Source organism: Aquarana catesbeiana, linkage group LG06 (genome assembly GCF_042186555.1).
Source record: "Aquarana catesbeiana isolate 2022-GZ linkage group LG06, ASM4218655v1, whole genome shotgun sequence".
Taxonomy (NCBI): domain Eukaryota; kingdom Metazoa; phylum Chordata; class Amphibia; order Anura; family Ranidae; genus Aquarana; species Aquarana catesbeiana.
The window spans coordinates 34,263,508-34,280,624 of NC_133329.1; the positions used below are offsets into that span (position 1 = coordinate 34,263,508).

General features: G+C 41.3%; 1 protein-coding gene across 1 annotated transcript in view; it reads right to left on the minus strand.

The window, feature by feature from the left end:
• Positions 1-17,117, minus strand: part of LOC141147939 (interferon-induced very large GTPase 1-like) — a 71,078-nt gene that overhangs the window by 1,866 nt on the left and 52,095 nt on the right. The window contains exons 8-10 of the mRNA XM_073635099.1: positions 11,197-11,385; positions 9,009-9,058; positions 274-553 (exon numbers count right to left, since the gene is read on the minus strand). Of these exons, the coding sequence (XP_073491200.1) occupies positions 274-553; positions 9,009-9,058; positions 11,197-11,385 (519 nt within the window). The remainder of the gene's footprint in view (positions 1-273; positions 554-9,008; positions 9,059-11,196; positions 11,386-17,117) is intronic.

Sequence of the window (17,117 nt, forward strand, 5' to 3'; positions counted from 1 at the left end):
CCCAAATAGCCAAAGTGGGATCCAAACTTGTGTTCAGACAGAACCTTAAGCTCATCCCTAATCCCAAAAACATGCAAAGCCATGCTAAGGCCCCTCTGCACAGTGCAGTCTTCAACTCAAAACTATCTTCCAAATATGAACCATACAGGATATATAGCAACAAATACATACAAATTGGAAGTGGACTCACCTTAGAGGTAGACTCTTTCTTCCTTACTAAGAAAATAAAATAAGTATAACTGAACCATAGGGGGAAGTACATCTTAATCTTACCAAGTGTAGTTGACAAGTATTTCAGCTCTTCATCATACAGGGAATTCTCCATATCTGTGAGGGGTTTGTATCCCTGATCCATGCAGTGATACAGGATCCCAAATTTACAATGTGATACCATCGAATGAAATCCCTTCATATTGCCAGGAGAAATCTGATGAAATATGACTTGGTGGTTTCCAAATTCTTTGGATGACAGCAGTATTTTCAACCAGCTAAACTTGGAATTTTCTGAACAGGAGAAGACACCAATGACAGAACTAGCTGGAGCTGATATTGTCTGAGAAGAAGAAAATATAAATTGGAGCCAAAGAGCAAGATATGAGAGAGACCGGGGTACACTTCACCAATTATATACATATCATTACCATTTCCCCACTCACCCCTGTACATCTCCTATGGACCAGAGTAGTTTTTACATTTTTGTTTGGACTTCTTTATTCAGCAATAACTTTGCTATTACATAACCACTTAAGCTCAAGAAGATTTTACCCCCTTCATTACTAGACCTATTGTTTTCAATTTTTTTGGTGGTATTTGTTCACCACTGGGTTTTTTTATGTTTTTGTAAAATAAATGAGAAAAGACCGATAATTTTGAAAAAAAAAAAAATATTTTTTTTTCTTTCTGCTATAAAATATATCTAATAAAAAAATGTAAAAAATCAAATTTCTTCATGAATTTTGGCCAAAATGTATTCTGTTACATATTTTCAGTAAAAAAAAAATCAATTTAGTGTATATTGATTGGTTTGCGTGAAAGTTATAGTGTCTACAAACAATGGTGTGTATATATATATACTGGAATTTTTTAATTTTTCTACTAGTAATGGCAGTGATCAGCGACTTATAGTGGGACTGTGATAGTGCAACGGGCAAACTGACGCTGGGGCAGGAACTAACTGACACTGACATAACCAGTGACACTAATACAATGATCAGTGCTAATAATATGCACTGACACTGTACTAATGACACTGGCTGGGAAGGGGTTAACATCTAGGGTGATCAAGGGGTTAACTAACTCTGTGCCTAACAACGTGTAATGTGTGCTGTTTTTACTAAGCAATGTGCTTTGCAGGGAACAAAATACAGCCGATCACTGCTGTCAGAAGAGAATTGTGAAAAAGAGAAGTGCTGTCTCTTCGGTAATTACTGGAGCCCATCGGCGCATGCCAGTGACCAATCAGCAGCCGGCACCTGCTGATTGGCTGTGCTGCAGTGAATCGCAGCACAAACAGGTTGGCAGGTGCGCCCCATACCCAGGCACGCAGATTATGTACTAGGTACATGATCCAGCACAGAGCACCCGCCCTGCTGCAGTATATGTACGGTGGGTGGTCTGAAAGCGCGTCAAGTAAACCTCTGACGCAAAAAAGGAACAAAGCAAATCCTTCTATAGGTAGGCAGCGCAAGTGTAGGAGATATTCATTGTACCTACAGGTAATGTGTATAAATGTAAATTTCTATGCTGGTCTGAATTGGTGGAACAGCTGCTACTCAAGACGAGGAAGGAATCAAATAAATACTAATATTATAAATGGTGCGCTATTCCCTGTGTTTAAATATGGAACACAATATATTGGATGAACAAAGAGTGACTGATGTGTACACAATAGTATGTGAGGTGATTGCCTTAATAAATTGACACTGATACTAAATAGATTGGTGCATAAGTGACACTCTGAGGTGCTCTAAATAGTACATATAAATAAACAATCTTTGTATGGAAAAATTGTGCCTTATGTGATAAACAAATATATCGCACAAAGTTCATATTCATGAGCAAAGATGCAGAATGTGGAATCAGTTCAGACAGATTTCTGCATTATTCCCCTATGCTGAAAAGCGCTGAAAATTTGCAATATGTCTGCTGGATTCCCCTTGTAAGTAATCTCCAATGACTTGAAATATGATGTTTCATAAAGTAAAGTTGGCCTCTTACCAGATATGGTGGATCCCTATTACAGAGATCAGACTCGCTGTGGGATATGACCGCCTGTGTGGATATCACTCTCCTAGACTTTTTCACAACCAAACACCTCCAAAGATTGAAACTGTGTCACCACCTCTTATAAGACAGTCGGCTGCCATTACAGAGTATCCTCCATTCCCAGTAGATGACAGTTTTGTGGAAACGCGTCAGTTCGGAGAGTCCTTGTAGCGCCACTCAACTGATTGGACGAATTACATCATCACCAGACAATTTTTTCATGCCTGAATTTTCTGCCTTGCTTTGAGTGTAACCTTTACAAGGATTTTAATAAATGTATGCGGTTTTACACTATGAGGCTTTTTCTTTCCTTATATGTGATTTCCTGAATCTTGGAGTCCATCTTCATTTAAACGGATGCAAAAGTTTCAATATCCTTGCACCTGAGAAGTTTAAACTGGCTAATTGCTGTGATGTGGATGAGCTGAATACCTATGGAAGTGAGTCACACATTTGGTCATATTCCACAGCGAGTCTGATCTCTGTAATAGGGATCCACCATATCTGGTAAGAGGCCAACTTTACTTTATGAAACATCATGTTTTAAGTCATTGGAGATTACTTACAAGTGGAATTCAGCAGACATCTTGCAAAAGTTCAGCGCTTTTCAGCATAGTGGATTAATGCAGGAACCTGTCTGAAAATATTCCACATGCTGCATCTTTGCTCATGAATATGAACATTGAGTGATATAATTGTTTATCACATAATGCACAATTTTTCCATACAAAGATTGTTTATATGTACTGTTTTGAGGACCTCAGAGTTTCACTTATGCACCAATCTATTTACAGGCATACTCCACTTTTAAGTACACAATGGGGTTTATTTACTAAATCTGGAAAGTGCAAAATCAGACCCACTTCTGCACAGAAACCAATGAGCTTCCAGGTTTTATCACCAAAGCTTAATTGAACAAGCTGGGGTTAGAAGCTCATTGGTTTCTATGCAGAAGTGAGCCTGATTTTGCACTTTCCAGCTTTAGTAAATAAACCCCATTGTGTACTTAAAAGTGGGGTATGCCTGTAGTATCATTCTCAATTTATTAAGGCAATTTCCTCACATACTATTGTGTACACACCAGTCACTCTTTGTTCATACAATATATTGTGTTCCATACTTTAACACTGGGAATAGTGCACCATTTATATTATTAGTACCCACAGTCAAGCCTTATTAAAGTTTTTCCTTCCATCCAGCACACTGTCAGTCTGCCTTGCTGCCACAGCTCCAGGCTTTGGAGCTTGTGGTGGGCTATTTAAATGAGAAATGCGTGCTGTGACCCCACATTACAGAAGACCACCATCCACTGTCCTTGGAATTGAGCGCGCCGAGTGGGAGCAGCAGAGATTTCTGGCATCCAGTCCCGCTCTTCACCTGACAACTAGACATGTGCACACTGAAATATTTTGTTTCAGGATTTCGTTTTCGTCTGAAAAATAAATTTATTTAGTTAGTCCCGAAATTCGTTTTTATTTATTTTGTTTCGTTAAAAAATGCATTCGTCCGAAAATCCAAAATAATTAAGGTTGAATCTATCATTGAAGGCTTATGGTGTCTGTTGAAATGTTCTAAGAAGATTCAACGGAGCAGCTATTCTAATGTTGTATGACACTAGTAATAATTATATTTATTAATTATTATTACTAGTCAACCAACATTAGAATTCTTCTATAGCCTATGGGCGGAGCATTTGACCATAAATATCCACTTGCGGCGACTGCTTCGTCGAATCTTCATGTCGAATCTTTTCTCTCTATGTCGAATAATCTTGAACTAATAGAGTTAGGTTAGGCACATTCGACCTTTTTTGCTATTGTCTCTATAATATCGAATCTTTTCTCTCTATGTTGGATCTTTTCTCTCTATGTCGAATCTTTTCTCTCTATGTAGAATAATCTTGGACTAATAGAGTTAAGGTTAGGCACATTCGACCACAGGTTCGATGGACACAGATCGCTATTGTCAGCGTCATGTCGAATCTCCTATCTATATCGAACTGTTGTCACAATGAAAACGAAAATAAAGTATTTGTTTATGTCGGATCTTTCGGTTTTCAGATTCTGCACGTTCATTATCGTTTATTAAAACGATAACAAAAATACCCGAAATTCGGACGAAAATGAATGCACAGCTCTACTGACAACTGGCAACACTGTGATCCGGAACACTGTGGTTGCTCATCCATCCTTTCCTTGTGGCTTTGTTGTGTGGGCTCTTTCTTATGGACTAGATGCGCCCTTTAAAATTTTATTTTGTGAGTATACAATATGTTGTTTTTAAAACAGTTCTTTGATCTTTTTACTACACCAGAGTAGACATGTGCACACTGAAATATCTTGTTTTGGAATTTCGTTTTCGTCCGAAAAATACATTTATTTAGTTACTCCCGAAATTCATTTTTATTTAATTTGTTTCGTTAAAAAATGCATTCATCCGAAAATCTGAATTAATTAAGGCCGAATCTGTCAATTGAAGGCTTATGGTGTCTGTCGGATGTTCTAAGAAGATTCGACGAAGCAGCTAAACTGTACGACGCCACAATCGTACATTTCTGGTCGAATGCTCCGCCCACAAGCTAATTATATTTATCAATTATTACTAGTCAACCAACATTAAAATTCTTCTATAGTCTATGGGCGGACAATTTGGCTGTAAATGTCCGCTCGCGGCGATCGTAGCTTTTTAGTTGCTTCGTCAAATCTTCATGTCTCTATAATATCGAATCTTTTCTCTCTATGTCGAATAATCTTGGACTAATAGAGTTAGGTTAGGCACATTCATCCGCAGGTTCGATGGACACAGATCGCTATTGTCACCGTCATGTCGAATCATCTATCTATATCGAACTGTTGTCACAACAAAATGAAAATAGAGCATTTATGTCAGATCTTTCAAATTTTGTATTCTACGCGTTTGTTTTCGTTTGTTTAAACGAACATGAAAATCCCCTAAATTCGGACCAAAATGCATTCGGACGAAAACGAATGCACATGTCTGCACCAGAGGTCTGCACTATTTTTTCTCTTCCTTTACTTATTGTAGGCTTACCTGTAGGTACAAGTTAAAAAGTGGACTTTAGTTCCACTTTAACTAGTTTACCCCCAAGCCTTTTCTGACACTTTTTGTTTACATGTACCAATCAGTATCTTTCGCTAGAAAATTTCTTAGAACCCCCAAACATTATATATATATATATATATATATATATATATATATATATATATATATATATATATATATATACTGATACTGCAGCTAGCAAAATCATCAAAAATCAATTTTTTTTTTTTTCCCAAGAGAATAAATTGGGGGTTTTTGAATTTTTTTTTAAGTCACACGGCATTTGCGCAGCAGTTTTTCAAACGCAATACGCTTTTTTAAATTTTAATGCAAAAACAAAACAAGATATAAAACCCATTTTTTTTAGTAAAAAATAAAAGATAAGAGCAGATTCCCCATAGTGCCGTTGCTGGACACTCGCAGAGACAAATTGGAAACAATACATAACAAGATCAACTCCACAAAGTAAATACAACTTATGGAAGCACCTAGTTGACATATTCTGTACCGGGTTGTCTACATCAGATATAACTTACCCATTCCAGACCATCACAATCTATGTCATCAATAACCTTTCATAATCTATATCAGGGGTCTCCAAACAAAGGGCCAGTTTACTGTATTTCAGACTTTAGGAGCCGGAATAGAGCCAATGGGAGTACAAAATGTCCAAGCGTCCAGTATCCATATCCATATCTTTGGTGTCAGTGGGAGGACTAGTGTCCCATCGTTGGTGTCAATGGAAGGAATTGTGCCCTTTTGATGGTGTCAGTTGGAGGAATAGTGCCCCATTGTTGGTATCAGCATAGGCGTGCGCACAGGGTGTGCCGGGTGTGCTCAGGCACACCCTAATCCCCCCATGCGCATTATTGTTATCATTCTGTGTAGCAACAGGAACATGGGAAAGATCTCCCTCTTACCGGCTCTGCCATAAGGGAAGTGTTTATCCTTTTCTCTTTCACTGTGCCAGCAGGGAGATCAATGTGCCGGGGTCATATATATGTAGATACATACACATGCATGTACGTTTGAGCTTAAGGGTGCACACCCTAATGCATTAGGCTGCGCACACCTATGGGTATCAGCAACAAGAATGATTCCCCATTGTCGGTGTCAGGGGATGGAATAGTACCCCAAGGGCCAGATAAATGCAAGCAAAGGGCTGAATCCGGCCCCAGGACCGCAGTTTGGAGACCCCTGACCTATATCCACAATAGCCTTACTTTCTCTCTCAAGATACATTGTTACGGTCAACTTCTATCTGAAACAACAAAGTTCTACAAGTACCTCCTTGTTCTGATTGCCCACCCGTAATTGATGTTTTATTTCACAGCTCTACTTATATTTCTTAGAAGCAAGTTTAACATGTTACAACCAAAGGCGGATCCAGAGTCTAGTCTCAGGAGGGGCACTGCCAGAAAATAAGGTGTTGCTTACAGAACTGCTGTTCTGTCAGAGATGAACAGAGTGATCTTGTGTTCTTGCTAACCCTAACCGGGAATCACTCTATTCATCTAGTGAGTCCACCCCCCCACACAGTCAGCAAGCACCCCCTAGGGACACACATAACCCTTGGATCAACCCCTGATTTTAAACCCCTTCCCTGCCAGTGTCATTAGTACAGTGACAGTACATATTTTTAGCACTGATCACTTTATTAGTGTCACTGGTCCCCAAAAAGTGTCAAAAGTGTCAGTTAGGTGTCTGATCTGTCCACTGCAATGTTGCAGTACCACTAAAAATCACTGATCGCCGACATTACTAGTAAAAATAAATGAAATATAAATGCCATAAATATATCCCCTATTTTGTAGACCCTATACATTTTGCGCAAACCAATCAATATACACTTATTGGGATTTTTTTTTACCAAAAATATGTAGAAGAATGCATATCAGCCTAAACTGAGGAAGAATTTTTTTATAGCAAAAGCAAAAAATATTGCTTTTTTTTTTTTTTTTAAATTGTTGATCTTTTTTTGTTTACAGCGGAAAAAATAAAAACCGCAGAGGTGATCAAATACCACCAAAAGAAAGCTCTATTTGTGGGAAAAAAGGACCTCAATTTTACTTGGGTACAACGTCGCACAACCGCGCAATTGTCAGCCAGTTAAAGTAACGCAGCGCAGTATAGCAAAAAATGGCCTGGTCATAAGGGGGGGTAAAACTTTTCGGAGCTGAAGGGGTTAAGACTGAACAAGTCAAGACTAGAAGGGTATTTTTTTTTCTTACATAATAACACACATGTATTTTGCGATTTGACACATGACATTCATTCATTCTTTTACTCACTTTTGGTCAAATATTTTCGTGCTTTGGTGGGGTTCCCATGCATGAGCAATGGAGTGTAGATATAGTAACTTTTAGCAGGGGTTCCCTGAGACCAGAAAGCTATTTCAAGGGTTCCTCCAAGTTGAAAAGGTTGAGAAAGGCTGCTCTAAACAGACTAAACTGCAGGCTGCTGCTGCAGCACCTGCCCCCCCCCCCTATTTGAGGCTCCAGCAGCTCCTGTCACGTCACGTCGCGCTGTGAGACTCGTGTCGAATGTGACTCACTGATGTCACTTGTTGCTAGATGCCAGGCGGCCCCTAGCAACGAGTGCAGGAAAGAGGTTCAACACACCTCCTCCACCTGGTCTCTGGTCAGTCTATGCTACTAGACGAGTCTCTCTCTCTGCGCCTATTGATCGGCTGATGTGAGAAAGAGACTCAGGCAGAGGGCAGGCAGCCGTAGAGCAAGTATGATTATTACAGGTTACCACTTTGGATATTTACAGGGGGTTTGGTGCTAGAATTACTGCCCATGATCTGACGTTCGCAGTGATACCTCACATGTGTGGGATGATCACTGTTTGCATATGTGAGTTCATTTTTGCACAACGAGCATAGTGGGGATGGGGGCACTTGAATTTTTTTTTTATTATTATTTATTTTTATACACTGTTTTTTACACTGTCACTTTATTTGTTTTTTAGCACTTTTATGTCACAAGGAATGTAAACAACTGAGGAAAGAGGGAAAGATGAATTACACAGGAGTACTGCAAAACACATACAGCTCTTCCCCAATGGGGTTGTGATCTAATATTCATGGTGTTTCTAAGAATGTACATAGAATATGAATATAGCCTCATTCATGGCACAGGATCCTCCTTTTAGTCTTGACCATAATATATCTATATATATAAAGAAATCGGATACAAATCCATAAAAATTTACAACTTATGCCCTGTACACACGGTGGGACTTTCCGACGGAATATGTGCGATCGGAGCTTGTTGTTGGAAATTCCGACCATGTGTGGGCTCCATCGGACTTTTTCCATCGGAATTTCCGACACACAAAGTTTGAGAGCAGGCTATAAAATTTTCCGACAACAAAATCCGATCCTTTAAATTTCCGACGGACAAAGTGCAGCGCATGCTCAGAATAAATTAAGAGACGAAAGCTATTGGCTATTGCCCCGTTTATAGTCCCAACCTACGTGTTTTACGTCACCGCATTCAGAATGATCGGATTTTCCGACAACTTTGTGTGACCGTGTGTATGCAAGACAAGTTTGAGCCAACATCTGTAGGAAAAAATCCATGGATTTTGTTGTCGGAATGTCCAATCAATGTCCGACCGTGTGTACGGGGCATTAGAATGATAGTACAATGTGGCATTGCTGATCATTTACTCACATTTAATGTTCCCGGTGCTGGTTGAACAGGGTTTGCATTTGGACGATAATCTAGAAAATATAGAAATGACAATACAATACAATAATTATCTAAGTTTCTACATCAACTTCTAAATGAAAGAAACTGAAAGGTAAAGGGAATTTTTTTGGACTTCATAGATTAGGTTCTCTTCCTGTTGTCCTCTCTGCCGAAATTATTTTCCAGAATGTAATAGTCAATTTTTGCTTCTAAATTCCAGACTGATACAATAAAGAGGCTTAGGCTCCATTCACACTAGGAGCTGGAAAAAATGATGGGAAAACACTACAGCAAAAACACTTACTATTAGCTGGCATCTTTCCGTTTTTGTGCCGGAGTTTTGCCCGTGTATAGCTGGCTGTTAGAAAATGGTCTGGCAGCCGTGTGTTTAACAAATGATGACTCATTAGCTGCCAGCGAGATTCCCCACTGACAGCTGAATGTAAAGAAAAGAATGCTGGGTGTTAAGGGGAACCCCATGGCAAAAAAAAAAAAATCCAAACAGCGAGGGGTGACCCCCAAAATCCTTACTAGACCCTTAGGTCTGGTATGGATTTTAGGGACCTTTTTTGTTTTTCCGTTTGGCGGCCTGTGTTCATCATGATTGACGTTGGAACTACAGCAGGAGACAATTTTTTCCTTTTATTTATTTTATTAATAAACAACTCATCAAAAACTGGCTCTGCATTTTATTCACTTTTGCCACTTTTTTGGTGAATGAGTAGGGGTACCAGTGGCGGCTGGTGGTTTTTTCTTTTGGAGGGGTGGCAAACAGCCAACCCCCCCCGGTTGGTCGGCGGTGGCAACAATGGCAACCCCTCCCCCCTGGGAGGACAGCCGGGACATCAAAGCCCCGCACTTACCCCATCTAGGAAGCGGGCGGGCAGCGATTCAGTGTTAGAAAAGCGAATATTTATTTGCTTTTCTAACACACCTGGGTGGGCTCTGAGCGCAATCCTTTGTCCACCCGGTGCCCTCCGTTGCTTACCAGAGCCTTCGGCAGTGGCGGAGGCAATCTCATCTGTCCCCTGCCTGGGTATGGAGACGAGTGAGGGGAAGATGGCCTCCATCCGTCTCCATATCACTGCAGGGCGGAAGTGACCTCAAAACGTCACTTATGCCCAATGATCTTAAAGGGACTTTTTTTTTTTTTTTTTTTAGAATGACATAAATTATTATTTTTTTTTTTATTGCATTTTAGTTTAAATATGAGATCTGAGGTCTTTTTGACCCCAGATCTCATATTTAAGAGGACCTGTCATGCTTTTTTTCTATTACAAGGGATGTTTACATTCCTTGTAATAGGAATAAAAGTGAGGCATTTTTTTTTAAAAAGACAGAGTCAAAATAAAAAATAGATTAAAATAAATAAGAAAAAAATAATTTTATTTTAAAGCGCCCCATCCAAACGAGCTCGCTTTGAAGCGTGACATGTTGGGTATCAATTTACTTGGCGTAACATTATCTCTCACAGCATAAAAAAAATTGGGCTAACTTTACTCAACAACTAACTGTTGTCTCTTTTTTTAATTAAAAAAAGTGATTTTTTTCTAAAAAAAAGTGCGATTGTAAGACCGCTGCGCAAATATGGTGTGACAAAAAGTTTTGCAACGACCGCCATTTTATTCTCTAGGGTGTTAGAAAAAAATATATAAAGTTTGGGGGTTCTAAATAATTTTCTAGCAAAAAAAATGTTTTTGACTTGTAAACAACAAATCTCAGAAAGAGGTCCAGTCCTTAAGTGGTTAAAGGGGGCTTCCAGATTCCGATAAGCCCCCTAGCCCACAGACCTGGGACAAGATGCTTTAAGGGGAGGTACCCTTAAGTATAAGTACCCCCTCATGTTGATGTGTCTGGTATGGTCCAGGAGGGGGGGGGGGGCGCTCGCTGTTCTCCTTTCCTGGCCTGTCGGGCTACATGCTCGGATAAGGGTCTGGTATGGATTTTGGGGGGGGGGGCCCACACCATTCTTTAAAACATTTTGGTGTGGGGTTCCCTTAAAATCCATACCAGACCCAAAGGGAAAGCAGTTTTTTCTCTGCTCCTAAACGCTGAAGCTTAAAAAATGCTCAAAAACTGCTGCCAGGGCTGCCACTAGCTTTTTTTTTAAGCTAGTGTGCATGGAGCCCTATTCCTCTAGCTATGGGTAAAGAGAGTTGTGAAAAATTACCTGGAGGTTGGCGGAACAGCTTTAGGCTATTTAGTCTCTGAACCAGCAGCATTCGATTGTGTTTTTCTTCTTGAAGGAAGTAGAGGAGATCACCAGCCCACTTTTCAATACTGGACTGAACCCACTTCGCCCATTTTTTATCTGTATAACTTTGCAGATCATCAATCAGCACAATCACGTTGTCCTTCCCTGTGTAGAAGGAAGAGATCAATAATTAATAACGTACAGATTTCATTAACCAGTTGCCGACTGTGTCACGCAGATATACTGCGGCACAATGGCTCTCCTGGGAGACATCCCGTAAAAGTACGTCCTACCCGTTTTTGGCCACCAGAGGGAGCGCGCCCATTGCATGGCGGGGGACCCGATGCACGTGACCGGCGGGCACGATCGCAGGCGGGCACGATCGCCGGTGGCCATGCGCGATCACGTGCATGAGCGCTAGCACGGGGATTTGTGTGCGTAAACACACAAATCCCTGTGCTGTCAGAGGAGAGGAGCCATATCGTTTCTTCCTAGTCACTCCCATCTCCCCACAGTTAGAACATGCTGAGGGAACACACAGTTAACCTATTGATCGCCCAGAGTGTTAACCCCTTCCCTGCCAGTGACATTTACACAGTAATCTGTGCATTTTTATAGAAAATGCCAATGGTCCCAAAAGTGTCAAAAGTCTCAGATCTGTCTGTCTCATTGTCGCAGTCCCGCTAAAAATAATAATAAAAATACCATAAAATGCCAATAATCTTTCCCATAGTTCGCAAACACTATAACTTGCAAAAACCAATCAATATACGCTTATTGCGATTTTTTTACCAAAAATATGTAGAAGAAGAATATATATTGGCCTAAACTGAGGAAAAAAAATAGTTTTTAAAAGAAACTTTGTGGGATATTTATTATAGCAAAAAGTAAACAATTTTGTTTTTGTTTTTTTCAAAATTGTCGTTTTTTTTTTTTTTGTTTATAGCACAAAAAATAAAAACCAAAGAAGTGATCAAATACCACCAAAAGAAAGCTCTATTTGCGGAAAAAAAAGGATGCAAATTTATTTTGGGTACAGTGTTGAAAGACTGCGCAATTGTCAGTTAAAGCGACGCAGTGCCAAATTGTAAAAAGTGCTCTGGTCAGGAAGGGGGTAAAATCTTCCGGGGCTGAAGCGGTTAAAGGATTTTTTGAGAAAGTCTTCCTCTAGAGAGTGGTATGTATTGTTACAAACAAATATGTTTGTAAACCTCACTCAGCTAACCTACCAACTGCCATTTGTTTTGGAAATCACACGGCCTGTAAATTCCAAACACTTCTCGCCACCTGCAGCTACTTCCTGCTTCCTGAGTGCTTAGTAGGAGGGTCTTCCTGTTAGTCACATGATCAGTCCCAGCATTTTAAAAATCAATCCAATCACATGAGTAGGAAACTACATTGCTACGTTAGTTCTGCACACTGACTATGAAACCATTTAAAGATTTTTGCAAGCAGAAGTAAATGTAAAAATATCAAAAATAAAGGCAGTAGAGAATTTTAGCAGAAGGAACATCTCCAAGTTGGTTCTACCAAAAAAGCTGCTTCCTCTTTACCCTAATGCCGCGTACACACGGTCTGACTTTTCGGCTACAAAAGTCCGACAGCCTGTCCGACAGACTTTCGACAGACTTTCAACGGACTTTTGGCGGACTTCCGACGGACTTACTAATGAACGGACTTGGCTACACACGATCACACAAAAGTCTGATGGATTCGTACGTGATGACGTACACCGGACTAAAATAAGGAAGTTGATAGCCAGTAGCCAATAGCTGCCCTAGCATCGGTTTTTGTCCATCGGACTAGCATACAGATGAGCGGATTTCTGGGTCCGACGGAGTTACGACGTAAAGATTTGAAGCATGTTCCAAATCTAAAGTCCGTCAGATTTGCGACTGGAAAAGTCCGCTGAAGGCCTGGTGAAGCCCACACACGATCGGATTGTCCGCTGGATTTGGTCCGTCGGACAAGTCCGGTCAAAAAGTCCGACCGTGTGTACGCTGCATAATAGTTTTTTATGTTCTGTGTACACAGTAAGGCACATGTGACATGCAGTGCACCCTCTCGGCTCATTCCAGGTGTCAAGGACAATTTAAAGAGGAGATCCGGCAGTTTTTTTTTTTTAAAGTCCGCAACTAAAAACACTGTAGCTGCTGACTTTTTATAAGGACACTTACCTGTCCAGCGAACCCGCGACATCGCCCCTCCCCCCCCCGAGGCCGATCCGTCCATCGGATCGGGTGCCGGCGCCGCCATCCTAACTAAGGGAAACAGGCAGTGGAGCCTTTCGGTTTCATTGCCCGTTTTCTACTGCGCAAGCGCGAGTCGCGCAGCGCTTTGTTAATGGCCCTGTTGTTTTCTGGGATACACACATGTCCCAGAAGACAACGGGGCCACTCGTCGAAGAGGAGGAAATTAAGAAACAGCACAGCGGAATAGGAAGAGGCAGATTAGGAAGACTGCCTAGCAACAAGGGTTTCTGGTAAGTAAAAAAATGTTTTTTTTTCAAATTTTTAAAAATATTTTTTGAGAATGTTAATGTATTTTTTGTTTTAGGGATGACCCCCACTTTAAATTCTGTGGTCATGCGTGACAGCTACATCATCTGTGGCCTCCCAGTGGCCAGTTGAGGGATTTATGCTGTGCATAGTTACAGATTATGGCAGAAGCTCAGCCCCACCCATGAAGTTTAATTACGCTTTAACAGAAATCATAACAGACTGAATTACAGAGGTTTTTGATATAATAAATGTAAAGGATTTATTTAGCAATTATCGTTTCAGATGTGGAAGAGAATGGTTATGACCCCTGTATGTTTTTTTTTTCTGTCTGTGTAATTTGGGGATATTTCCCTTTACTTCCTGTCTCAGGGACACAGCAGGAGTAAATCTCCCCAAAGAAAGAGAAGAGATCCCTTTAGGCTGAGTTCACACTATTGCGAATTGGATACGGTTTCCCCACATCCAACTCGCAATAGCAGGAGATTTTGACCAGTTCCCTATGGAACTATGTTCTATCGTCTCTTGGTCTGTTTCAGGTCTGAATTCAGCCAACAATTCGGGCTGAAATCTGACCTGAACTGGTGAATGGGGATGCACCGGACCCCTGCTGGGAGCTGCATGTGAAGATAGTGTGAACCCGGCTTTATAGACAATTTTTGCAAAACCTGGATTATCCATTGGGAGATTTTCACTGTTCCTGTGACGACTCAAAATATGGTATTTCCCATCACTTTCTGTGCCAGAGACCATGGCTACTAGGACCTATAATCTCTCAAGATCTACTAACTTCTATTTACCAACATCCATAAGAACAATTTATGCTCTGCAGCCAAATTATGCATACTATTTCGATACAGAGCTCCTGAACCCCCAACTATAAAGGAATGGCTCCAACATATTAAAAGAATAGCGGAAATGGAAGAGCTTAGCTTATCCAACAAGCAAAGGCAACAATATCCAAATTCAACAAACATTGGTCCCGCTGGCACCATTTTTCCACAACGGACGAATACTCAAAGCTCATGGCCTAACTAGATATGAAATATCTTTGATACCCTCAGGCAGAGGAGAATAGAACCCTTATTTCCCTCCCCTGGTTCCCCCCTCCCCCTTCTACCACATTCCCCACCTCCATGGGCTAAATTACCTTACCCTTTGTAAGATCTAACTTCTGAATCCTCTTTCCCCCCTTAAAACAATAAGACACTCCAGACATTTCACACGTTCACAAATTTAAACCGTTAAAAACAACCTTGGGTACATTAAAAATCCAAGCCCGAGGGGGCATGGCTGGCCATGGAGTGAGATGGCGGTCTAATACCTCAGTTCCGCTCAGCTGTGGGACAAATGACAACCCGCAGCACTCTGTACCAGCGATTCTCCCCTCTCTGTCACACCGGAGGGGAGACAACTTGAGTGGCACCCAGACGGTATGTCAAGAAGATAGAATAATAGCTTGCACAAGCCGTGCCACCTCACTGATTACTTCAGTAAAGCAGACATGCTGACTGGCAAAGATGGCGCCGAAACGGCACCCCACACCTTCTCCCAGGGACTCACAGGAACATGTCACTATACCAGAGGAGATGGATAGCACAGCTGCGGACACAGATTCCTCTCAGCCCTCTCCCACTGATCGAGGTAAGAGAGCCACTCAGTCTCCAGGCCTCTCTCCTAACAAAGCCACCCTGCTTAAAAAACAGCACTGGGATCCTCCAGCAGCTACAGGCTCTGAAGTAAATCGCTCTGACTACCTAGCTACTCTGCCTGCCTCTGACCAGCCTGCATCTGAGCACACTATCAAGCTTATGCTGCTATCCCTGTAAAAAGATATGCGCAACGAGCTGAGGTACTCTATCTCCATGATACACTCTAGAATTCATCATGTAGAAGACCGCACTGATAATCTAGAAAAGCAAATCACTGAACACTAAGGATGAGCCGAACACACCCCGGTTCAGTTCGCACCAGAACTTGCGAACAAACCAAAACTTCGCACGAACATTAGAACCCCATTGAAGTCTATAGGACTCGAACGTTCAAAATCAAAAGTGCTCATTTTAAAGGCTAATTTGCATGGTATTGTCCTAAAAAGGGTTTGGGGACCTGGGTCCTGGGACATGTATCAATGCAAAAAAAAGTTTTAAAAACGGCCGTTTTTTCAGGAGCAGTGATTTTAATAATGCTTAAAATCAAACAATAAATGTGTAAAATTCCTTTAAATTTCGTACCTGAGGGTGTCTATAGTATGCGTGTAAAGGGGCGCATGTTTCCCGTGTTTAGAACAGTCTGACAGCAAAATGACATTTCAAAAGGAAAAAAGTCATTTAAAACTACTTGCGGCTATTAATGAATTGCCGGTCCAACAATACACATAAAAATTCATTGATAAAAACTGCATGGGATTTCCCCACAGGGGAACCCTGAACCAAAATAAAAAAAAAAAACTGGCGTGGGGGTCCCCCTAAATTCAATACCAGGCCCTTCAGGTCTGGTATGGATATTAAGGGGAACCCCGCGCCAAAATTAAAAAAAAAATCCATACCAGACCCTTATCCGAGCATGCAACCTGGCAGGCCGCAGGAAAGGAGGGAGGGACGATAGAGCACCCCCCCTTCCTGAACCGTACCAGGCCACATGCCCTCAACATTGGGAGGGTGCTGTGGGGTCCCCCCTAAAGCACCTTGTCCCCATGTTGATGAGGACAAGGGCCTCATCCCCACAATCCTTGGCCGGTGGTTGTGGGGGTCTGCGGGCAGGGGGGCTTATCGGAATCTGGAAGCCCCCTTTAACAAGGGGACCCCCAGATCCCGCCCCCCCTGTATGAAATAGTAAGGGAGTACTCCTACCATTTCACAAAAAAACTGTCAAAAATGTTAAAAATGACAAGAGACAGTACAAACGTACTTACAAACTTACAAACGTACTTTACAGCTGGACCAAGAAACCAAAATTGGACTTATTACATGATCTGACCACGCACCAATCTCAATGAAGCTGTATCCTACATTCACAACCAAAAATAGCACCATCTGGAGGCTCAATACCTCTATTATTGCACGTCCACAATATCAAAAACAGATCTTTTCCGGACTGCAACATTATTTCACAACCAATGTTTGGTCTATAGACAACCCCACTACATTATGGAATGCCCACAAGGCCTACACCAGAGACCTCTTGATTAATTTGAGGGCCAACGAGAAAAAACAATACAATGCCACCACAAATAAACTTCTAGAGCGTATACACATACTCATAAAAGCCATCAAACCCCAACCTTCCCCCCCTGCTCAACTGTGAACTACACACAGCTAGACAAGCTCTCAGTTACCATCTCCATACTAACTTTGACTACCACCTTAAACGCCTCCGCCTGCAATCCTATACACAACA